At 34.9% G+C, this 25,991-nt stretch overlaps 1 protein-coding gene across 9 annotated transcripts in view; it reads right to left on the bottom strand.

The window, feature by feature from the left end:
• Positions 1-7,730: 7,730 nt before the first annotated feature.
• The window catches only part of PCDH17 (protocadherin 17), a 90,786-nt gene continuing 72,525 nt past the window's right edge, over positions 7,731-25,991 (bottom strand). For 4 of the 9 annotated variants that reach the window (XM_064645601.1, XM_064645602.1, XM_064645600.1 and 1 more), the window contains 2 exons: positions 20,528-20,602; positions 7,731-12,267 (listed from right to left, as the gene is read on the bottom strand). In XM_064645601.1, the coding sequence (XP_064501671.1) occupies positions 11,585-12,267; positions 20,528-20,602 (758 nt within the window). In that variant the 3' untranslated portion in view covers positions 7,731-11,584. Of the gene's footprint in view, positions 12,268-16,929; positions 16,978-20,527; positions 20,620-25,991 lie in introns of all 9 variants that reach the window. The other 5 variants (XM_064645607.1, XM_064645606.1, XM_064645609.1 and 2 more) reach the window with 4 other exon arrangements.

Genomic DNA, 25,991 nt, shown 5'->3' on the forward strand with positions numbered 1-25,991 from the left:
TGGCTCCAGTACGCATTACCTGTGCAGACCATAACCTATAAATTCTCAGTCATATAACTCTTATTGTGACTGTTTGGAGATAATAAAATTTTCTCTGTCCAAAATATTGTTTTTGTTTTGTTATGTTTTGCTTTGCTTTGCTTCTGTAATACCTTTCCAATATGAAATATTTCACTGCTTATCAGTGGTGCTTAAAAAGAAACTGTGACTCCTTCTCTAGGGTCTTCAAATAAAGTTGTAATGATATTAAATAGTGCAAAGAACTATCTGATAACACAAAAGTCTTCCACTGAGAGATCTTAAAAATATAGTTTGAAAGCTGAAAGGATTCTGGTACAGTTAATGTGTAACATTGCAAAAGATTATGGCTATTTTTACTTTTGTAGTAGGTATCAGAATAAAAAATCCTCAGATTTTAAAAGAAATAGAGGTATAGGATGTTGTAAAAATATTTTTCCTAAAAAGTTTACTAGCTTTGACTAAAAAGTAAAATTTCATTTAGATGCTCAGGTTTCTACTCATATTGAACATTATAGATCTAAAAAAAAATCCCAAAACAAAACCCAAAACATCCCATTGTCATTGCTCTGGAAAGGTTATAGATCTTCTATGTCGATGTCCTGTAATATCGCTGCAAAAACATACCTGGTTTACACAGGGGAACTACAGCCTCGGTTCTATAGTGAATGAATGAGCTGCACATTAGTCATGAGGCAGAGCTACCACATCTACTAGTACACATACATCTGGTGCCTCTATTTTGAAGCCTTGGGAGCTTGAAGTGCTTGCGATCTGAACCAGAAAAAGCAACACAGTGAAGGCCCTTATTCTGTACCTGACCAAAATTATCAGTTCTGCACAGTGACTTTGGTTTTAATTATTTGTGTGATGCCAGCTTGTCATGTTTTATCAGTTGTATGTTTTAATGATTTATAGTTTCACTGTAGCTTGGAAGAAGAAAAAAGCTCTGTAGACAGGTACCATGAAAATAAAATTTTACTGTTATAATAAATGCTGGTTGTAGTGGGTTGACCTTGGCTGGACTCCAGGTGGCCACCGAGCTGCTCTGTCCATCCCCTCCTCAGCAGGACAAGAGAGGGAGAAAATTAGATAAAAAAAATCCCCATGGGTCAAGATAAGGGCAGTTTAATTAAGCAAAAGCAAAGACCATGTGCAGAAGCAAAGGAAAACAAAAGATTTATTTTCTACTTTCCATCAGCAGGTGACGTCCAGTAGTCCCTTCCTGGGAAGCAGGACTTCAGTGCATGTAGCAGTTGATCCAGAAGGCAAATGTCATAAATAATGAATACGTCCCCTCCTGCCTCCTTTTTCTCAGCTTTTATATCTGAGCTGTCATATGGTATGGACTATTCCTTTGATCAGCTGTCCTGGCTATGTCCCCTCCCAAAGTCTTGTCTACCCCCAGCCTACAGTGGGAGTTGGGAGAGAGGGCAGAATGTTGGAGAGTACTGGCACTATGCCAGTACTCCTCAGCAGGATCAAAACACTAGTGTGTTACCAACACCTTTCTAGCTCCCAATGCAAACCAAATCACTGTGAGGGCTGCTGTGGGGAAAACTAACTCCATCTCAGCCAGATCAAGTACACCGCTACTTACACTGGAGAAAACAGCTCTTCAAAAGTGTTTTTGTTCTATGCTTCCAGTCTTGATGGAAAAGCTGTGGTTTCAAGAAAAGGAAAGCGTACTTTGTCATTCTCAGATTGCTGTATTATTAACATCACTGAATAGAGTAATTGACAGATGTGTATAAGTTTTGTTAAAATGATTAAAAGCTCTGGAAATCATAACCTGTCAGTGTTCCCTGGGAAACAAAGACCTTTCCATCTGTTAAGGGACTCTGTAAATGAATGTAATGAGTCACCTTTATAATGACAGCTGTCACCCATAGGATTTGAGCCTCGAAGGAAGGGCAAAAATATAATGAAATATATATAAAATGTCAATAAAAAATATCCTAAATTTGTTATTATTTTGATCATCTCATGCTGGACAGGGTGTGACACCTTGTAATTTGTCTGTGATCTCTAGTGTCTGGATTAGGTACAAGTCAATAGGAAGACAGTTATGTTTAGTGATGTTACAGCTTGATAAAGCACTATATGCCTGCATATGTCTTTGCACATTCTCTGTCAGAGTCTTCGCAATGAGTAAAATTTTACACAGATAGTGGCATGTGATAGCAGCATATTTGAGAATTACTTCTGAGTTGTGGAAACCCAGTAAAACAGAAATCGAGTGATGAAACTGAGGAAGATGAAGGGAGTTGATGCACTTTTAGTTCACCTCCAAAGATGTTACACTGTACAGGTACCCTTCCCTTCAATATTTAAATTGTTTTAGTAAAGGTGATTTGTCACTTTTTTGTTGTACCACTGTTTTCCCTTTCTGATACATTTTCTGAACTAAGGCAGGTGGAGTCATAACATTTTTTCTGACATAAAATGCAAATTCCACTATGCAAATGGACCACTAAGAACTGAATTAGATTAAGCAGTGGTGGTAAATCAGCAATTATACTGCCTTTTTTTTTAATAGCAAGATTCTAGCAGAAATAAAATCCAATGTTAGACACTACTAGAAGAGAAAGCCTAGGGCTGCTGATGTGCTTTACTGAATTTAGTATATATTTTACCACCACTCAGATGCAGTCTTTAAAACTAAGGATGCTGAGCAAAGTGCTTTGAGTCAGCTGGTAGCACAGTATATTAATTACAGCTCATAATAACTTCCATTTTTACATAATTTTTGCGTACTTGTACATGTTATGCCAAATAAATTCCTCAGTCTGGACTGGCGATTGTGATTAATATTTATGCTGCTGTTAAAAATGAGCATGCATTTAGCTTCACTGATGCTGAAGATTTTCTGGATTATTTATACAATGAAACAAAATAATAATTAAAGAAATTCCCAAACTGAGCAAACAGGTGGTTCTTCAAATACAGTTCTGATTTTTATCTGGCTTCAAAAAAAGCATTCTGTGCTAACAAACTCATGCATTGAACAAGGATTGGTCTTCCTCCAGACCACCCTTCAAGGCTTGGGAATGTCAACTAGCATTTAGTAGTATGCCTTATAAACACTCAGGATGAAGGAAATAAAGTGAATGAGGAGAGTTGGCATCCACTTACAAGAAGCTACGGAATTTAAGATTTGGCAGCTGCACCTGGTGGCTCCTTGCAGTTGATGTTGTCATTGCCCATAGAAGCTTGAAATTGTTCCAGGCAGTAGGTGATGTGAACATCACCTTAGACTACAGGAATTACTAGTTATCGGCAGAGCTGTCTCAGGTTTACAGGCTTGATCCCAGAATAAGCTTGGCAAATCTCCATGAAAGCTTTTTGAACAAGAGTGCTTGATTCAGGCGTCCTTCAATTGTTTCTACTTCTCCTACTGTTGCAGTAATATGATGGGTCCCTGACATTTCACCTCAGATAAAGGGATAAGAATTAATAGGAACTGGAAGTCTGCCTGAAGCATAGTCTTCCTTTTCCTTCTCTATCTTGATATCTACCTCCACCACATTAACTTTTGCAATTGCAGTGGTTTTGTGATTTAGCAGTCCATAGAAGGTTATTAATAAGAGCAGAAGTATGAATCTTTTAAAAAAGGTGATTAATTTGGAATTAAAGGACTGAATGTGCTTGCTATCACTATACAGGTTTTACCTGGGTTTCTAAACTTCCATTCCTCTCTCCTATTTTAGTCCACTGGAAAAGGTGTATTTAGAAAAGTATGGTGGTGGATTTATAGTCATCAACAGTGTTACTCAACTGAGTTTTGAAGGGAAAAATATCCGCAAGCAAGACTATATTTGCTATTTTTCCTGGGTTTTTTTTCTTTTTTTCTAGGCGGATTCTGGAGACCTCTTTTCAAAAACTGTTGCTTTTTCAAAAGGTAGATGTTCTTTTCCTTTGAAAGGTGTTCTTACTTTGACACGTACAAAAAGATGTACTAAAAAAATACACTTGCTATCCATATTGGATCCATAAAAAGTCACCTAAACAGACTCTGCTAAGGTAGTCTTGGAGCACTGAGTGGCAGTGAGCTGGTACATCCCAGGGAGCTTGGTTCACTTACACTGGCTCACGGAAGTGCATAAGTTACTATGGACACACAATTACCAACCTCTGGAGTCTCTTCTAGAAAATACCATGAAAGAAACACAGAGTCTGAACAGTACCCTTATTCTGCAGCTTTCCACTACTACTACAGACCTTAAACTGAGGCAAGCCTCTAATGCTTTTAAGACGTTTATCTTGTGGTAAAAGATAAAGGCTTATTAACAGTTGCTAATCTCTGTTCTAAATCTCTTATAATACAATGATACTGTAATGTTAAAATAGTTTCACATGTATTCTTTTCTGCTGTATTTACTATATTCACTTGGTGTTATACAATTCCTTATTAAATGATATAGCAGTGCTTATATTAATTTTGTTCTCAATTTAGAATGAAGCACAAGGGAATAGAAAATCATTCCCATAGGCAATACGGCTTGAAGCATGGAAACTCAAAGGGTATTCAGAGTAAGTATAATTTCTCATCTGGTCTAAGACATATACTCTAAACATATACTCATAATGAAATATCATTACTATGAACCATATTATAGTTAGAGGATATTAAATGTATTAATTATCCAGAATACACATATCAGATTATTTTTTCTCATAATTTCAGTACAAAAAATCCAAAAAGAAATAATATTCACTAAAGACAAAATAGCTATATGTTTAGTTACCAAGAAAACATTCTTATTTAGAGCTGTCCAGCTTATTAAGTATGGCACTCCTCTTAACAGGATCTTCCACTGAACTCACAATAGTGAATGGAAAATTTGTTCGTAAAAAGATAAAGATTTTAATTGGAAAATAAAAATATTGATAAAATAAAATATTATTTTAGCAGCACTAGTCAAATTTTAAACCAAAGAGTTGTAAGAAATAAATGGAGGTCTCACCTACAAATATTATTATTAATATTTTTATTATATAGTATGAAGTGTGAAATATCTTTGAAGACAGAGAGGTAATCTGGTCTAAATTTAATGAGAAAAATTTTCAATGTAAACAATTTTAAATGGACATATGAAAAGGAAGGAGTAATGACTAATAAAAGGGACACTTGCAGAAATCATTATAGCATCCATCATAATAATCAATGCCTGATGTAAAAGGCTTAAAAAATATATGCGTGGAACGTTTTCCTATAGAAAGTAATAACAGAAATAGATAAATGTCATTTTCTGATGGTCAGACAGATATGGTGTTCCCATTTCGATGTTGATGCCAGTCTAGTGATCCATTTTTTATCACTCTTAAATCAAACCACTCAAAAGTGTTCTGTATGTGATTGCAGTTAAAAAGATGGAAAATGTGCAGTTATTACAAGATGTAATTTCAAATTTGTTAAGGAGTATTTCTTTTTCAAACATAATGAAAATATATTTTCTATACTACACTAGTAATCAATTGATTTCCAGAGGCAACTTCAAGGTTGCTTTTAACTTGGAAAATTTGAGGATTACTGGCTGACTGTTCCCCTAGTTCTCTGGCAGCAGTTCAGTAGGTGCGCTATAATAAAATTTCCATAGAGTTGATGTTCAAAGTATTAAATAAAATATATTTTCAGAAATGGAATTTTAATTGTTCCATTCCTCAGTAGGTAAAAATCTGAATCTGTTGTCCAGTAATATATGTTTCAAACTGCGCCTACACCATTAACTCTCACCAAGATAAATGTCATAATGCTTACAGACATTTTGGAGTCTTGTCCAAGTAAAAGGTACTATCTCCAGCCTAAAGAACCTAAAGGGGGCAACCATACCAGAACAATATTTTTATTTTAAAAATAACAAAGGGCCCCAAATAGTATATATTTAGGAAACCAACCAACCAACCAAAAAACCAAAATCTTTAAAAAAAGAGAGAAAAATGTTTCCCCAAAATTCGAACTAAATGTTTTCGTGAGCCAGGCATTACCAGGAACAATCCACAATAAATAAATCAAGATACTGTACTATTTTCCCTGAATCATAACATATCCATTATTGAATATACATCTCAGAAAATTCTTAGATAACTCATTAATTCCCTGATCCATTTCTTCATGCACTACTGAAACTAAGGTGACCTTTCACAAATCAAGCTATGCATACAGCAGAAAGTTGTCCTTTCTACTGGAGAAATTTCTTTTTTAGGGAAACATTACTAACTGAAGAAATAAGCTTTCAGCTGCTTTCATGTCTTAGACTCAATAAAGGATAAAGATAGGGTATTTATCCCATGAGTGAACACCCTGAAGCAGTTATACGTGGTTGCCTTAAAGGAGATCTAAGAATCTCTGTTTGACAGACTGGCTACTTTCCAAATGGGAAATCAATGACACCGTATTCTGGGTAAAGAAAAGCCAGGATGGTTTATGACTTGTTCTACATATACTGTAGATCCAGCCAAGCTTTGAATTACACAAAGCTGAAGACATTAAGAGTAACATCCCATGTCCAGTGAGCCCATCAGCAGCATAAGGTACCTTCTGTCAGGAGTCCGCACAGAGAGTGGCTTCCTAGATTTTGGAATTCAGTCTGTAGAAAGATAAATATATGAAACGAGAAAAATGGAAGAAAACCATGGTGGGTTTCTGTGCCTTAGGATGGCCAGCTAACGAGATGCAGGCTGGTTTTGTTTCTTACTTGTAGAAAAAATGCAATGTAGAAAAAAGATAATTCTGTCCACAGGACAAGAACATATCTTTATAATATCTGTAGTATTCTGAACAAGCTAAAATTCTATTTAGCTGTCAAAAGTAATGTTTGTGTACTTAATTATTGATAACAAACAAACAAACAAACAAACCAAAATAAAAACAAAAACAAAAACCAAAAACAACAAAAAAATGAAACAAAAATAAACAAACAAAAGACAAACCAACTCTTCCTAAAAAAAACCCCTAAAAAATCTGGTGTACAGGCTTTACACAATTTGGTATGTCATTGCTATAATCACATAGGAACAGAGACAGAGAAGGCCATACACTCTAAGGATTAATCATAATGTTCAAACATAACAAAAAACAATCAAACAAAAGAGGTTAATGAAAGTGTTAAATTATAACAAAAAAAATGGGGAAAAAAATAGGACTTAGTAATATTTTTCCCAGCAATTTATCTTGTTATTTACAGCAACATGAATAAAATTGCTCAGAGTCTTAAACAGACATTTGAAAAAAAACCAACCACAATCAAACTCCAACCCTTTGCATTCTTCAGGGTTTTTTTCTCCATTTGTATACTTAAGCGGCGTTTTGATCTCCTCTGCTGGTCTGACAGTCTTTGAGAACTTATACCTTGATTTATAATGTTCTTGGTGAACTCACACCAGTGTACTAAAACAAAATATCCTTTATTCAGCTCCATGTTTCTATGAGCAAATAACAGCCTGTAGGGATTCAGTGCATCAGCTGCTTAAAAGATAAACCTACCCAGCTTGATGAAAACTCTTCACCACTTTCCTGTTGAGAGAAAACAGTTACACATTTCTAATAAATGAAGCAGGAACTGTCATTTTTTTGGCAAACTGATAACTAGCTGTAACAGCCGCATTGCCACAAGTTGCTTTTCCAAAGTAATTACCATCAGGCTCCCTGTGGTATGCAGTGTTTAACACATTTCTTCTGTGTTAATGAATGCAAAAGCAGGCAACACCACTATTAGTAATTGCTTTTTATTCGTAGTCCTCATTTTCCAGATAGGTCACATTAAACACAGCCATTAAACAATAGCGGTTGAGAAAATCCATACAATGTATGCTGCTTTTGTTTGGGGGTTTTTGTGTCATTCACCAGTCATTGGTGCAACTTTGAGCCATATGGGGAGACAGGGGCTGATAAATGAGAATGCCAACCTGTATCACAATTGGGCCAGAGAAGTCAAAACCTTAATCGAATTTCATTCAATTACACTTCAAATCAACAAATCTTGATAGCCAAAACTCCCATTTAAATTAATGCAATAATAATCACTACCTGATGTAAAAAGAAAGTAATTAGACAATAATGAGCATGTGCACGTTATGCTAGGCTTCAGACTCCTACTTGACCTCAGCAATTGCCCTTTCATTTGACAGCAAGCAGCATGAAAACTTGTTTGAATGATGCATCTTGCTCCACTATGAGCAACGTTTGACTTCCAGGGTAACTTGGACTGGGAAATGGCTATTCTTAAGTGGCAAATCACAGTTCAGGAGAATCTCCTGATAAATATGCCAATTAAAAAAAAAAAGGAAAAAAAGGTCTGATTTTAAGTTCTGATTTGATTGGCCAATAGTATAAGGAACTCCCAGTTTCTGGCTTTTGTTAATTAGAAAAAGATATAGAATGCCTTATTCGTTATTCACAGTGTACAGTACAAATTTATTAGTTGCTTAACTTGCCTCCCTTAACTCCAACATTCTCTTTATAATGATGTGGCGGATATTTTCTCCTAATCTTATAAAGCATATATGTAAGAAATGAGTGAAATAACTCCAAAATTTTATCTTTCATTGCTGCCTCTTTCTCCAATGGTGATACTAGAGATACCATGGAGAAAAAAACACTTTTTAAATTCTTTTGTGTGCAGTATGTCCTTCACACACAATCATGTTAATTTTGACTGAACCAGCAAAACTCACATTGTACAAGCTTTACTGGTTTATTGGTTCATTATGCATCCATTCTAAATTGTGAAATAGAGTTTTTAACCTGGGATATCCTTACTGGAAGCAGTATGCCAGAGTTCTACAACACGAGGCAGTCATAAGCCAAATTAAATAAAAGCAAGGTTTCCTAAACTCTTCTATAAAGCTGTGAGTCATGAATTCTGAATTACCTCAGACTGGTAAATAAATAATCACTACTAAATACAGATAATGTGTTAAACAGCTAAAGCTAGTAAATCACTAGTGACAGAGAGCCTTAAGGTAAATTCCTCTTACATTGGCACAGCCCTTTCTCAGAATGTTGTGGTTTTATGTCTTCAGAAACATACATGAATTGTACAATTGGTTATTCAGTGTTAAAATCATTTATAAAATACACAAATCTCCATCACTTGACTGCATTTACATATTGGCTTAGATTTTGCTGAATAATGGATCTCACCGGCAGAGCTAAAGATTTGGTGCACAGACACTGAAGTGATGGGCACCACGAAAATACGTATAAAAGATCAATCAAACAATAAGAAATCCTCTCCACAATGGAATTTCAAGCTATCAAGCTATCAAGCAAAACCAATCTCAGGTCTCCTGGCCAAAAAAATAAAATTATATAACACAGACAACACTACATTTTAGATACATAAATTGTCCAAAACATGGAGAGTAGCTTGATAAGACATGTACAAGATCCTTTTCTTACATGTAATAGTGGATTTTTTTTAATAGGAGGAGCTAAAAGTAAACTGTCAGAACGGTTGTCTCCCAAAGACAATTCATTGTAGGACTAACTAGCTAAGAATCACCATTTAAATGCAATCCCAAAACCAAAATAGGCTGTTGGGTCAACTTTCTTTCTTGAACGGATACAGACTATGGCTTATGGTCTTTTAGAGTGACAATCTGTTTTATGTGTGTTTTTATAGTACAGATTAAATTTAATAAACCCAATACCTAACTTTTTAACAATGTGCCATAGTGGTATTTTCAACGGACTATCTGAAGTATATATCCTGAGCTAGTAATTTTATTCTTCTGCTTCTTCTTGTTCTGTGCAAGTTCATTTTGAATGTGTGTTGGTTTTTAAGTTATACCTGAAAGTAATTTTGAATTTTTCAAATGCAATAAAAACACTCTTAGCAAAAAATAATAAAAAGTAGGAACTATATACCAAGTTATCTGAAAATACTATTCAAGTGAAAATCAAACTAAAACCACCCCCCAAAATAACCACTGTTTATCTAGAACTGCAGTAAGCAATTGCATATTCTGAAGAATCAGATGAAATACTCCTTATGCCATATTGGTACTGAAACATTTTTCAGTTCTATGAATTTTATACCAAAACTTTGGAAATGGCATCATCTCTGAAGAAGTCAATCAAATATCCTACATTAAACAGGCTGGCTGCATGTGTTTGAAAAAAAAAAAACCCAAGGAGGTTCCAGCTGTTGGCTCGAGTGTAATTTTTGTTATTACACATGGGTTTGCAATAGAAGCTTCTACAAGGACTTGCACATAACCATGACTGATGGATGTATTTGTAGGCTGTTCAGCTAGCTCCATCAGCTCACTCAAACACATTTTGAACAGATTATGTACTGCAGTACTTCGTAGACCATACATTAAACAAGAGACTTTGCTCTGAGGCGCTGCTTCCCATATTCCATGGGGAAAAGGAAGCAGGAAAAAACAAAACTCATAGAGTTCGACAGCTACCGAGGCAACACTTGCCATTTACAATATAAGCCCAAATATTTTTGCAACACAACTATATATTAATTTAATAAAATACACAATATAGCTCTTATACACTCAACAATTTGGCTCATATGCACTGAATCTGCAATAAATCAATAAAAATATGTCATTTGATGTAAACACACTGAATTTTCTTACATTTGCACATTTAAATGACCATGTGATTTTTGTGGATGTCTAAGACATTTTCACCCTCCTGAGCTATTTTAGTGTCCACAAATGAATAAAAAAAGTGTTAATAATGTTAATTTCTTTTCTGTATTACCCTTAAGGTAACTCTATTTTTTTTCAAACTTTATTTTACTTCCTTTTTTTTTAAACTTATCACTAACTATTTATAGCTTTGTTGGACACTAAAAAGCTAAATAGATATTAATTTTTTTTTCTTTTTTATAAAGTGAGTTAGCTTATGTGTGTGCAGGACAAGATGGACTATATCATTTTACACTTAACCTTAATATGATATGAAGTGTTTCATTAATGATTAGGATATGTTTCCTTGAATAATGTTCTGGAATGGTTCTTTCTGTTTTATTGTTCTTTTTTTTCTTTCCCATATTTGTGGCAGATAACTTTGTACATAAATATTTACCACAAATGAATGTTAATGTTTGATGTCACTTGGACTACTACAATAACTCTTTATAGGACTTTCAATAGAAGCCTGTGGTGACTGCTGGAAATCCACCACAGATCAGCATTATTAAACCCTTTTTTTCTTGGGGTTTATACGTAAACAGTAAAGTCAGCATCAGCTATTTGAGGACAGTCTTAAAGTATCACACATATTTCCACTCCATCTTTCTCACACCTTCCTATCAGATTGTCAAAATGGCACTGTCTTTCCTTCTTTCATTTTATTCTTGGTGTACTTGACTCTGTCCTAATGAAAGTTTGGTCAAAATGAAACCAGTGTTATCTGTCAAAAAGAAAGAGCAGTGAAAAGAACATACTTGTGGGCACTTCAGATGTTCACTCAAAGCCTTAAAGCAGCATTGGTCTTCCTTCATTCCTGTTAATTCTGTTACAAGCAGGGGATTTATTTATTTATTTACTTTTAATCAGCAGAAGAAGAACCAAACTGTCAGCCTGTCCATTTTCCCCCTCACTTTCTGATGGCCACAGGGTCACTTCCCCGACAGTCCTGCAAGAGCTTGTCTATTTCTCTCACAACTTCCTCGGCATCCACCGACTCCCTGCCTAGATCCCGGGCTGAACGGTCTAACTGCTCCAGAACAGAGTCCATCTCACTCGAGTCTCGGCTCACTCGGGAATGTACATCTGCAAAGGCCCTAGCCATCTGATCTGATGCAATGAAGGAAGTGTCTTTTGACTGTTTACTGGGCGATAGATACTGACTGTCAGTTGACAAGTACTGGCTGCTGGGTTCAGCCAAGGCTCCTGATTTCACTTCACAACCATCCAGTGGTCCTTTTGTTGAGGTGCAAGGCTCAATGCATGTCTTGGTTGGGCTGCTCGATGCTGAGGGAACCTCCTGAAGCAGAGGACTCAGGGCACGTTTGGCTTTTAAGTAAGGTTTAACATTGGCAATGAGAATAGTGTGCTCTCTCTTGTCTTTCCCAAATGTACAAAAAGTCTTTTTCCCAGTGGGATTCACAGTTTCGTATGTCTCAGTCTCAACATTAGCTTCAACTGTGGGTACAAAGAGATTTGTGCGATAATCTGCATTCTCAGCCTGACTGGCTGCAGGAAATTGTGGCATCCAACACCTGTCAGAATGACCAAGCACTCTGCATTCATCTGTGCAGTTAACACATTCTTCTTGCTCTGCAAAACAAAGGAGAAAGAGAAAAAAACCCTAATTATAAGTGAATTTATTTAGTCTAATGGATAGGCTATAATAAACACATGATGGCCTTGATATCTGGTTTCTTAATTGTGGAGAAAAAGAAGAAGATATAATTAAATATTTCAGAAGGTTTGCATAAACGTGTTAGTTGAGACAATAGATTTATTTAACTCTGTTCTCTACATATTAAAGCATTCACACACCCCAATGGAAATATAAAGGGGTCATTACAGAATCATTCTCAGTGGAATTGAGCTTCATGTGTAAACTAATCTGCTGTAGAAATCTGTTAGGCTTTGTTCTGTAAAACTCATCCTGGAAAAGAGTGAACAGTACTTAAGGAACTCAAAAGGAATTATAAGGATTAATTTTTCAAATCAAATAACTGCAATGAGTGCCTTTCTGGAAATACAAACACTTCATAAAAATCAGCAAGCTGGTTTTTCATTCTTGTCACCTCCATTTCATTTATAATTGTTATGTTGTGTGACAGTCACAAAATAAAAAGGTTTTCTTAAAACCCTACTTTTCCTGCTGAGAACAGAGAACTAGAATTTCCCATCAGTATGCATTAAATATAAGCCTGTCAAAAAGTGCATATTGCAATTTTATTAGACATGAGTATGGATCATGTAATCAGTTTTTCCCTTTTTTGTTTTGGTGCAAGTAAGTGAAAACGGATTTGCTCAATACATACAATTTGGAAGAATGACAAACTGTGACACACTATTTGAACTGATAATGTTTTCAGATAGGATTTCTACATTCTATTTCTTTCAAAGTATATAGCTAAATGAGATTTCTTTGCTTCATTTTTAGAACATAAATTTTGATACTGCCTGCTCTACAATTCAAAGAAAACTTTCTGCTTTAAAAACCTTAGCTCGTCTGTCGTTTACATTAATAGATTATGTTTGGGCCAACATTTACTATTTTACAATTGTACTCATTTACAATTGTACAATTGACTGTAACCAAATATCGGGGATAAGAAAAACAATAAATAGAATAAATCCTTTTATCATCTCTACGTTTCAGTTTACTACACATTGATCTTTAGCTATGGAGTATTTTTCTTTCACATAATGGGCCGAGAGGTTCAATATTGATTTTATTTGAGGAATTTAGTATTTAAAAAATGCCTGGAATTCCAGTTAGACAAGAACGTGTTAGTACACCTTTAAATGTAAAGATGAAGCAAACATACAGAGACATGCACAAAAAGTCTTCAGAAAAGCAGAACAAACATGTTGATGCAAACATAGGAAAAATTTAAGCAATCATCATCTTTCTAAATTAGAAAATGAATTCCTACTAATCCTATACCACCACTAGATTAATGGATGATTGCACTGTCGAAACATGACACAAAAGAAACACCAAAGCTTATCTACAAGAATCCAATAGTGTAAACAGTTTTGACTCTTCACCTTTCTAAAAATATATGAGTAAATATGATTTAAATTTAAATAAAATTGTGTTATGTCACAATGACCAGTTAAATTGGAATGAGATAATTTACTCAGAACTGATACTTGTTAATGATACAGTTCTGTGAAAAAGTGTCATACTATATACGTGCTCCCTTCCTAGAAGACTTTAAAATCTAAGTATGGTGCAAGCTCTAAAAGATATTAAAAGCAAGAGAGAATGAGGTACAGGGACAGCAGAACAGAGTGACTGTTGAGGAAAAGAATGTGACATAAAGACTTTAAATGTAAAATTCACAGAGGTGAGTTAGCCTCACCTGTATACCTGGTAAGATCATGGAACAGATCTTCCTAGAAGATATATCAAAACATATGGGAGACAGGGAGTGTCATTAGAGATGGACAACATGGCTTCACCATTTTGCCTGACTAATCCAGGGGTCTTCTATGATGGAGTGATTGCATCAGTGGACAAGGCCTTTGATGTGGTCCTGCATAATATTCTTGCTGTTAAATTGCAGATAGATTGATTTGATGATGGACTATCAGATCGATAAGGAACTGTCTGGATTGTCACATGCAAAGAGTTTCAGTCAATGGTTGAAATGTTCAAGTGGAAACCAGAAATGAATGGTGTCCCTCCAGGGTCTACATTGGGACTAACATTATTTAGTATCTGCATCATTGAGACAGTGGGATTGAGTACGCCCACAGATCACAACAAGCTGAGTAGTGCATCTGACTCGCTAGAGGGAAGGGATGTCCTCCAAAGGGACCTTGACAGGCTTGAAAGGTGAGGGCCATGTGAACCTCATGAAATTCAACAAGGCTAAGTGCAAGGTCCAACACCTAGGCTGGAGAGTTCACCAGTATCAATACAGACTGGGAGTTGGACAGATTGAGAACAGACCTGTGGAGAAGAACTTGGGGGTACTGGTGGATGAAAAATTAAACATGAGTCAGCAGTGTGTGCTCAAAGCCCAGAAAGCCAGTTGTGTCCTGGGCTCCATAAACTGAAAGAAAGCAGATTTAGACTGTACATATATGAGGTAGAAACTCTTTGATATAAGGGTAGTGAGAAACTGAAACAGATTTCCCAGAGAAATTGTGGATGCCCCATTACTGGAAGATTTCAAAGTCATGTTGGATGGGACTGTGAGTAACCTGATCTAGTGACAGATATTCCTGTCATGGCAGATCTTTCAAGATCCCTTCTGACCACAAACCATTCTATGGTTCTTTGAGTTCCAAGGAAAAGTAATCTGCACACTGATTTTAGTAAACATTAAAAAATAGAACTATCATGATGAAAAACAAAAGACACCCCTGACGTTGGGACAGTAACACAGTGACAGAACTAAAAAGAGTTTAAGGAAGAAATTTAAGTTTGCTGTGCTTCATTTTACTTCACTTGACTGTGATGGTATGCATAATCATGGACATATGCCACACAACATATGTGTGGCAATTGCTTAATGAAATGGGAGCCATACAAATAAAGGACATAGCTATATACCTCATTCTACCCATTAGTTCACCTCCATTAAATTCTCTGTATCTAGTTTTCTGGAGCTTCTATAGCATCAAAAAGCTGCAGCGTAAAACAGGTGAGTAAAACTGCTATTCTCTCTGAAAAAAAAAAACCAAACAACAAAACCAAAACACAACCAAAAATCAAACCAAACAGAAAAAATCCAAAACAAACAAACAAATCCCTCAAAAAAAAAAAAAAAAAGGGCAGCAAACCTATAAAACTTCACAAAACAAACCAAATCAATATATTTTAAAAAACACATGGGGCAAGAGCATTGGAGGGGAAAGTTCTTAGTTGTAGCATGGCAATAGTTAATATTAGCCAAGTTTGATAACACTTTATCACAGAAATCCAGCAGAAATAAGCAAACAGTGCTCCAAGCCAAACTGTTCTAATGTTAATTTAGAACTTTAGATTTTTCAGATGTTTGCTATTAAATAATTTTTTTATTTTTCTCATCCTCCTAATACTTCAGAAAAGATTTGTGGCGAGCTCAGCCTCTAGTTTTAAAAGTGGACTTATATAGTCAGGAGAAATAATAGGTATTTTCTTTAGGATTTTCCCTAGATATATCTCAAAATATTTTTCTCATATATGGAATTCATGACAATGCTGAGTAAAAGTTTTCTGGCACTTTCAAACCTAAACAACTAATCAGCTTTCCAACAATTATTTTGTAAATTTAACTATCCGTATAGATATTTGTAAACAATTTTGTTGCTTTTTAACAAGAGGTGAAAATAAACCTTGCTGCATGTAAGCTACCATAAAATATTCAGAACTGCACAGTCAATGGACCAGCACTTCTCTCTGCTCTTCTCTTTTCAATTATTCCAGCAAAGCAAGCTCCTTCTTTGCTCCTTCCTTTTTCTCAGGAAAAAAAACAAAAACAAAACCAAAAACCAATGGTAGTACTTCCTATAAAACTTTCTAGCCATGATGAATGTGTCAAGATCTCTGTACTGGGAGACCCCCACTGAACACTGCTGGGAAGATTCAATACATCGCAGTCTATTTTATTTCACCAAAAAAGGCCATTGTAAAAGGGAAATACTTACTGTCTTTCAGGTAGTAGTTCTATGTCATATTATCTTACAATACATCAAAGAAATGTTCATATATATTTATATACAATTATCTTCTATCTACATTTACAACATATATATGCATATGACATATAGAACTGGGACATTCGATTTGGAAAATGACTTTTTTCTAAAACTCAACTGAACTGTATTTCTTAAAAAAAATTAAAATTTTTTCCCTAAACTGAGATTGAAATGAGCAAACTTCAGACACAAGATAAAGATCAGAGAAGTTCTCAGTCACTGGAAATAAGTTTATTATACTAGGTATTCAGTACTGTGCCAAAAACTGTACTTTGAGATTTTCAAGACTCATTAGGTTAATTTGTTGCAATCAAGTTATGTTTGAAGATTTATATTTTTAGCTCTTTCACATATACATACACTGGTACGAGGAGAAACCTTACCCAGTGTTTACATTATTCATTGCTGCCAACAAAAATGCAAAGTTTGCTGGCTATCTCTAAGTAAAAGAGATGTATATCATGTAGCATATATATGTTATATATATATATTGCATGCCATATCTTCTTTCCTCTTCTCATTTCCTGCATTTGTTAAAGCAGTTTTTATACTTGCATTTCTACTCACAGTATCGACTAACTTTCCATTTCTGCTCCCTGGGCATCATAGAAGTGACTGAATTAAATATGAAGCCAAAAAAGAAGAAAAAGAAATACTGAATGACCTTGAATTGAAAACCACCTGCATTGCATGAGCATTGGAGCTCTAGTCCTGAAAATCTGTGTCTTTTCACTTCATGCTTTTATGTCACATCATAGGAAATGGATTTTGAGTATTGATTATCATACATTATAAGTTGCTTGTCTAACCATTAGCCTGTAATTTTGACTGCTACAGCTAGCAGACAGTGAAGAAAATCAAACAGGGACTTTTTTACGAGTAGCAGAAACTACAACACAAAAACTATCACCACCAAGGGCCAAACTAGTGCATATGAGAAAACAGAATCAATTTAAAGGTAAATATAGAAATATATATATGTAAAATAGGTCATATGCTGTGCTGCACAGCAGGATGTGCCAGTAGAGTGATATGTGTCATTGGTCTTTATCTCTGTACTTGTCTCTCTCCTGTTGAAAATAAACCCTTAACAGTGCATGTGTGTACAATAAACAGAAGCAGTCTAGAGGTTTTCCTAACTCTCTAGAGTTTTAAGGGTAAACAGTCAGAAGTGCTTTATGCACTTAGGGGAGAGCATACACTAAAATAGAATTGCTAAATTATCAGCCATAGAAAGAAAAGGAAACAAGCTATCTGTAAACAACAGTCGCTTAGATGGGAAATGTATTCTGGATAGAAATTTAGAGATGGTATAGGATGAAAGTTATATTAGCAACATACAAAATGCAATGCAAGATATGTATTTTTGGTGCAAGATAAAACATATCTTACATATTTTATTCTATAGGAGATGTATTTAACATCTGCCTTCCATAGCAAGCTAAAAGAAATAGATACTTTTAGTGTGATATCTATAATTTCCTATGATTTCCTTATAAATATTGTGAACAGAATTAATGATGGCTACTGATTTCATTTGCACTATAAAATTCATTGATTAATACTTTAGATAGCCGGTTCCTTTCAATGACTAAAATGGAGATATCTTATTTTGATTCATTAATTTTATGAAATTTGCATAATGATAACAGAGAAGAAACTCAAGAATTATTATTTTTTTAAACAGTGACTCAGTGTGGCCAAATCAAGTCAATAAACAAAATATTTGCTCTAATTTAACCGGACCCCAATTATTTAAATTACACATACGCACAAAGCAGAAAAACAAATGAAAAGTAAACATCACCATGCAAACATTTTCAAGAAATATTTAATGTCTTATGCTTATAAGATGAAGAACACTATACTCTGTATCAAAGTACTCCATATAGCTTAATAGTAAATGTCCAGACTTCTTTATATGGAAAATCATATATATACATATAAATATATGTATATGCACATATAAGTATGTATTTTTATATATATTTATGTAAATAAATGTATCTACCTATATTTAAAATCTGATTTCCCTTATACACAAGTCTGGATATATACCTAGATGTAGACCTAGATCTACACCTAGTCCTATACCATCATATTACTCACAAAACCTGTAAATTATTTTATCAAATTGTATTTGAAGTTAAATAAGACAGAGTTAGGAACATTACCATTTATTAGATCTGATCAGGTAGATGGTCATTCAAGTCCATTCTTTTCTAAATGTTTTACTCACAAAATGTAGCTTTTTATTACCATATGTTCATTGGTAAAGGCTAAATAAGAATATGGTTAGATAACTACGTGAATAACACTGACTATTTAAAAATGTTAGTAATTTTTGTTATTTTTTATTGTGCTGGGAAAGCTTGTCTTTCAGATATCTTACTTATTCCTTTTTGTTCTTTCAACAGGTGACATCTAGCTTTTACCATTGCATAAACACCTTTTTCTAACTGATTTTTTTTTTCTTTCTTTCTATAAATATAGAAGCTAAAAAATAAACATTAATTGTCAGGGATGGTTTGTTGGATGACTCAGTTGACTGGAACAACTATTAACTAAAAAGTCCAAATAAAAACCCACCGCAGGAGCCATTTCAAAATGTATGCTGCCTTTTTCTTGAAGGTATGTTGTTTCACACTCTTGAAATGCTCTATTCTTCAGTGCATTACAGAGTTAATAGTAATGCACATCTTTGATGACCCTTGTTTCACATTACAAGGAAAAGGATCTGCCTATGAATGTATGCATAGAGTTCACACTGACTTGTCTAAGAGATAAATTCCTTTCACCCTTGATGTTGAGAATTTGTGTTCACTACTGAAAATATTTCCATTTAGAATTCATTCTGTACTGAAACAAGGTGAAAAATTCTCTGTAGCTTTTATTTCTCTAGTCTAACCAACACAGTATTCTTGACTGTAAGGGTGGTGAGGCGCTGGAACAAGCTGCCCAGAGAAACTGTTGATGCCCCATCCCTGGAAGTGTTCAAGACCAGGTCAGATGGGGCTTTGAACAGCCTAGTCTAGTGGAAGGTGTCCCTGTCCACAGCAGAAAGGATGGAACTAGATGATCTTTAAGGCCCCATCTGACCCAAATCATTCTATGACAAAAAATAAATAAGGACAACCAGTACTTGCTTTAGACTAATAAAATAATATTATATTTTATATTTTTAATACCTTGAATAGATATGAAAGATCTGTATCTTTGGTACACATGTGTAAGCAGATGGCCAATAAATGCCAAATAACATCTAACAGAGAGTACAATTAACTCTGCTTTTCAGAACTTCAGTAATTCCTGAAATATGACCAGAAAACTTCCCAGAATTTATATGAAATGATGGCTTACTTTTTTGTTTGTTTGTTTGTTTGTTTGTTTGTTTTTATTTGAAATGGGCAATTGTCTTTACTAAAGAAATGAAATTACTATAAGGAGATATTTATTACAGGAGAAAAATAATGGGTACTTTGACATGTCCTTAACACTGGGTCTATATGACACTTCTATTGAGAAGAATCAGCTTAAGTACTGCTTCTGTGATTGGATTTCTGTTTAATTACAATTGATTTTGACAGAAATGAGTAGAGGTAAACAAATAGTTCTATACACATTCTTGCTGTTATTAAACAGAATTGTCTCCAATCTGAGTATTTATATTGGCTTGTCTGTTTAAAGGCTTCTTTCGGTCAGGCAATGCAATTATGTAGCTCAGGTTAGCGAAATGACTGGCAGTAAAATAAGAGTGGACTGCCACATTTTTAAACCTCTTGGATCTCGTGGTCTCTTCCTAATAATATAAATACAAGTTTCTGAGGTCTATAATCCTTACTCAGTTTCCCTGGTTTTGGTTGTTGGGGCTTTGTTTGCTTGGTTTTGTTTGCTTGCTTTCTGAATGCAGGATAAAGGCAATATATTTTTTATATTGACATGGCATAAAACACTTCAAAAGCCATAAAAATATGATGGCCTATGGATTTAATTCTTGTTCTCATTTGTCCAAAATGACAAATATTGGAGGAATATTTCAGGATTACATGGAGCACATAGAATATTTAATATACTTCTTACAGAATTATGCTTTAATTTCACATTTATAATTCAATGGCAATCACATATTTTTATTTAAAGACAATGTAGAAGAAAGATGTGTTACCTGAAAATTTTCCATCCTCACAGCGGGCTGGTCCACAGATCCCAACAATGGGTCTTTGGCCTCTGCCTTGCTGTTCTGGAGGCAAATCAAACCTGTGAGTCACAGACATGGATAGGCTCTGCTTCCAAAATTCACAACAATGACGAAACTTCCACAGCAGAAAAACAGCTTTCATCTGTGGCCCAGACACAGCTCACAGCCCTTGAAATTTCTCACTGTGCTTCTCAAAGGTACAAACACTTAAGTTTATAGTTGGCAGTGAACTGGAAATATCTGATCAGTAAAAAGGATGCCTCATTTACTCCTATCAGATGAGAAAGAGGAGAATGGACACCCAGAAGTTGGTTTCCAATGTTTGCCTATAAGTTGACTGGCCATGACTCTAATTTGCTGTGAAAAGACCATTTGACATCATGAAAAGATATTTTCGTCTCTTCCCCATTCCACCATAAAAAACTCTTCCTGGCCTAGGGCTGCAGTGAGCAAATACACAAAGGCTGGCTGTGCCAGCCCTGCCCTTAGCTGAGAAGCTAGGGGGAAACTTCAGTAATATGACAAATTCATAGTTTTAAACTGTAAATCTTTGTTGTAGATCCCCAAAGCTTTTTCCTGAGAATTAAGGAAAACAAAACTGCAGTAATTAACAGATGAGAAAAGGTTTTATACATTTTTAGTGTAACACATTTTCGTACTCTTGATCAAGGCAGTGCCACAGATTTTTCAATGGGATTGTTTCAGCACTAGAATCTAAAAATACAATGACTCTTAAATCTGAAATCTAACCAAATTTGTGTAACCATTTGCATAATCTGCATGATATTCACATTTTTTTAATAACTTTATTGTGAGCTACTCATAATTATAGTATCAATAATTTCCATATCTAATTTGCAATATTTAGTAAATACTACATATTTTACTGCATCAATGTTTAGGAATATAGTCATTAACCAGGACCACTGTGAGGCATCCTATACAAATATTAACAGATTGTATAGTTAGAGACAAAAGTTAACAAGTGATTATGACAAACAAAAGCAATGAATGGGAAGGAAAGACAACATTAATGAAAATATAATCACACTGTTGACATTTCCTGAAAATACCAATATAAAAGCTCCATAATTTAAAGAAGCTATCCCCATCTGTCACACCATCAAGTCACCAATGATTATCTATATATTACACCACTGAACCTTCCTCACCGGTTGCCAGTTATCTCAGTATACAAATCTTTAATTAGAAGGCACTAAGCTTTTTGCTTTGTAAGCCTGCCTCAAATTTGGATATGACAACTTTTTTATAGACATTGACTGAGGAGGGTGCCACTGAGGAGAGAGACATGGCAAGCTTCTGAAGAAATCTATTTCCATGTCCTTTTGATGGCTGTGTTTACATTCTGACTATAGGTGGGCTCTGTTGAGTGGACAGAATTTGTTGGTTTCTGTGTAGGAGCCTGATTTTGACCAAAGCAGAATCAATGCAGTAAAGCTTTTCAAATGCTATCTGTTTTCCTTTGCAAAGTCTCATAAAAATAATTACAAAGGCTATATAGATATTGAACCATTCAAAATCTGGCCACTTTGGTAAAAGACAGCCTTTTCCTCCACTTTCCTCTTAGTATGCCTGGATTTGCATTCAAAATATCCTTTAACAGCCATAATGAGACCAGGTCTGTTTTGTACAAAGAGATGGAAAAGCCTACTGGGTATCATTCTCTGCTTCAAAAGGTTGATGTCATCAGTGGGTCATATACTTCAGACTTCATGAGAGGTACAGTGCATCTGACAGAACAGAGAGAAGAACACTTTTCATGATGCTGCTCTCAGAAAATCCCTGAAGTTGCCCAGACATCTTAAGGAACTCTCACTTGGACATATGGATGTAGAAAAATATTCTTAGAAAAAAAGAAATTATTTAAGAGTTTAATATAGAATCTAAGTAAAATATTCATTATTGTATGATTAGATGGTCCCCTGGACTATTGTTTAACAGATTGCTGGTGTTGTGTTTTATTGCCACCTTTGAAAGAGATTTGCAGAATGGGATTACCCTTATGCCAATTTATGAAGAACCCCCATTCGCTTAGCAATTTGAATTTGATAATGCTATCCTACTTAAGTTTTTCTGCCTGGATAGTGCTCCAATTAGATCAATCAGAAAGGCTAATTAAGGACACCTTTTTCAAATCTGACTTTCTAAATACAACTAGTTTGGCAAAGGGAATTATACATGTAAACAGATTCAACACCATATTTTCAGATTCTCCATGAACAGTAAACTAATTTTTGAAAGACACTTACTGAAAATGCCTTCAGAATATTCATATCTTCCTTTCCTTAGATCCTTCATTAAGAAATATAAGTTCCAGATCACTTTCTTATATTTCAAGGATTGAGGAGATTATAGATATTAACAATCCTAATACAGAAGAATCTTTCCTGCTAGTTACATTTATGTGCAGCAGTTGAGCTGCTCAGCTGAGACTCCCTCTTTTACTTGTCATCTTTTCATTTGTTATAGCATCAACTTTTGAATGGATGTCAGAGTACTTTGATGTGACAAAAGATATCTTTAAGAAAAATTATCAATTTCCAAAGATGTCGTCATTATGTGTTCTTTGTTTTCACTAATATCTTAGCTTTTTAAGCCTACTAACTGTTAAGAAGCTATTTTTCTGGTGTGTAGCAACAGCTAATCTGAGCCGTGTTCTTATAAAAAGTGTATTTTTGTCTTGGAGATAGACTTAAAGGCTAATTACCAACAGCACCAAGTAAGATGCAGTCAGGGTAATTTCTGTTAGCTGTGCCCTCATCTTATTTATCTGAACACCCTCCAGAGGAAATCAGCATTGAGGCATTAGATAAGTTAAACACTGTTTGGGTAAAACAAGTAAGAGATGCAGATGCTGCCTTTAAAGCTGCTGAAGGATTCAGAATACATCAGTCAGTATCAATCTATTGACATTCTTTAAGAAAATCTTAAATCTGTAGAGGTGATGAAAATACTACACCCCTAGAAATGGCGAAGACCTGCTATAAAATGCAGTGAAACCTATTCTAGATATGCATCATTATTAGCTTTCTCAGGGTATTTAAAACAACCTTTTCCTTTACTGGAATTTATCACTATAATATTTACTTGATTTAGAGTTCCATGTATGCTTTCCACCATGACTTGATTTTAATGTGTCACCCTCCTCCCAGGCTTTTTGTTCTGTTGGATAAAAAATGGTAAGAAACCTGTACAGTTATTATTGGCTTGAATTCTGAGTATGAGAGATAATGGAAAGCAGAGAAATTTGAACCCCAATATCTACTGCATGGTTCTTCAAAAACAGCCTCTGGGTTTCCAAATAAAAATGTAGCTTTGCTTTGTTTTTCTTTAAGAAAAACAATGGCTTTAATTCCTAAAGAGACAAAAATAAAGCACCCTATCTGAAAGCAGGGCTCAGCCTGACCTTGAATTATATTAGGAATTATATTATAAAAGGAATTATATTATGTAAGGAAATAAGGCAAGCAAAAATTGTCTTACGGGAAAAAAAAAAACAACTTTTTTTTTGTTTTGTGTCCACCTGTTACACAGGTGCCTGTGCACAGGCACAGTATCTCATCTCAGTACCGCATCTCAGGTATCTAAGAAACAGTCTAGCAGAGCTCTAAACTTATTTATAAGCTCTCAAGTGACTCTCTGCAGTTCCAGCTGAAGATGGATACAAGGCAGCTAATTTGCTACCACCAAGGGAAAATGTTATAACATAAAAACATTCCCTCCCTTAGCTTCAAAACTGTTGAGCGCCTAGGGAGCCTGAGTATTTGTAGAGCTGATACTATGCATATGCTTCCTCTGTAACTGTTACATGCTTACATCTGGCATCTGTCTCTGTGTTAAACAGACTTAATCGTCCCTAGTATTACCTAGGCAAAATCCCTCTAACCTAGATGACTAATGCAAATGAAATAAATGAAAGGATATATATGATTTTTTTGGTAGCATTATTTTTGCATTATTGGCAAGTATGCAATGAGCTCTGTACTGTGGTTATGATCAAAATATTTTAGCTCTGCCTTCTGAGTAACTTTAGATAGAGATTATGCTTTTCTCCTAGCATGACATTTGACACTTCATACAGCTTTTTAATAAAATTGAGTTGTTTTAGCTGGAATTCTTTTTTCCATTTATTCTTCTTTTATTTTTTCCTTTCTTGATTGTTGGTTCCCCCTCTTTTATCCACATCAGACTTCAGAGCATTTAATCATTTGATAGACATAGCTGGTCTGATTCTGAAGAGTTAAAATTTCTTTTTTTTTGTTATTGCTATTAGGGGGACTCTGCATGTTAGTACATTATTCAGCTCACTGTTGCCAGCAAAGTTAAGACTCAGGAAAAGCACTTGATTTCAGATTTTAGTATATTTTTAAAAGATCAAAGAGCATGGGAAATCTTATTCTTTGGTTAGATAGACCATGCAGAACAGTAATACTCTAAAAGGTGGAGATAGCTGTATAGAAATAATACTAAATTGAAGGCCTTTAAAAGTTGTTTTAACATTTAGGGTAATGTTCATCTCAAAGTCCCCCCGAAAAGTATAAAACCAATGATTTTAATTGGGAAAACACATAGAAATGAGTTCTTTCTGCAAAATCAGACGAAAAAAAGTTGCTGGTTTGACATCTGACATTATTCATGATAGCAAAGATAAAATATCCTCGAGGTGCTTCTTTTACTAAGAGTTATTTCTTTGAGCAAGACTATAGCAAGCACAATCTTTCCTAAGGCAACTGTCCCTGCCTAAGTCTGCTTAGGATTCAGAGTAAAGCTATTCTTACAGCTGAGATCTTCTCAAGAGCCTGACTTCCTCCTACTATGCACATTAAATCTGAGTGAGCAGGAAGACAGGCCACAGGATTTTCACCCCTCCTATTAAAGATTTATTATTATCATGCAACAGGGAAGCAAACCAGAGAGAACTTCCATATAATCTCCTGTTTAAGGGAGAGTTCTTGTCAATCAAGGGACTAAATAAAAGCCCACAGGATGTAGATTCATATGCTGAATACTAGTTTCATGAGATACCTAGTAGCAGCTATGAGACAAAGAATAATTTCATTTAACAAAGAATGTAGATGGGGTTGAGGTATGTAACTTGGCATCATGATTCCCCTTTTCCACAATGTGCTCTTAATGCACATTGTCCTTCCACTGGTAGGAAAATTTTGCCTTTCCAAACTAATAATTAAGTGATTACATGCACATATAACTTCTGGGATATCCACAGAATATTCATTCGGTATCTGGTCAGATCAAATTTCATGGCATTTTTCCACTGAGCTATTTTCTGGTGAAAGCAAACAGCTTTCCTTTTTCCCTAAACCTATACTATCATGTTTATACTAAGTTACTACTTTCTTTTACAGAATTAAAACTTGTGACAAAATGCTGCATTTTGAATACCTGAAGG

The sequence above is a fragment of the Pseudopipra pipra genome, chromosome 2, assembly GCF_036250125.1.
Source record: "Pseudopipra pipra isolate bDixPip1 chromosome 2, bDixPip1.hap1, whole genome shotgun sequence".
NCBI lineage: Eukaryota > Metazoa > Chordata > Aves > Passeriformes > Pipridae > Pseudopipra > Pseudopipra pipra.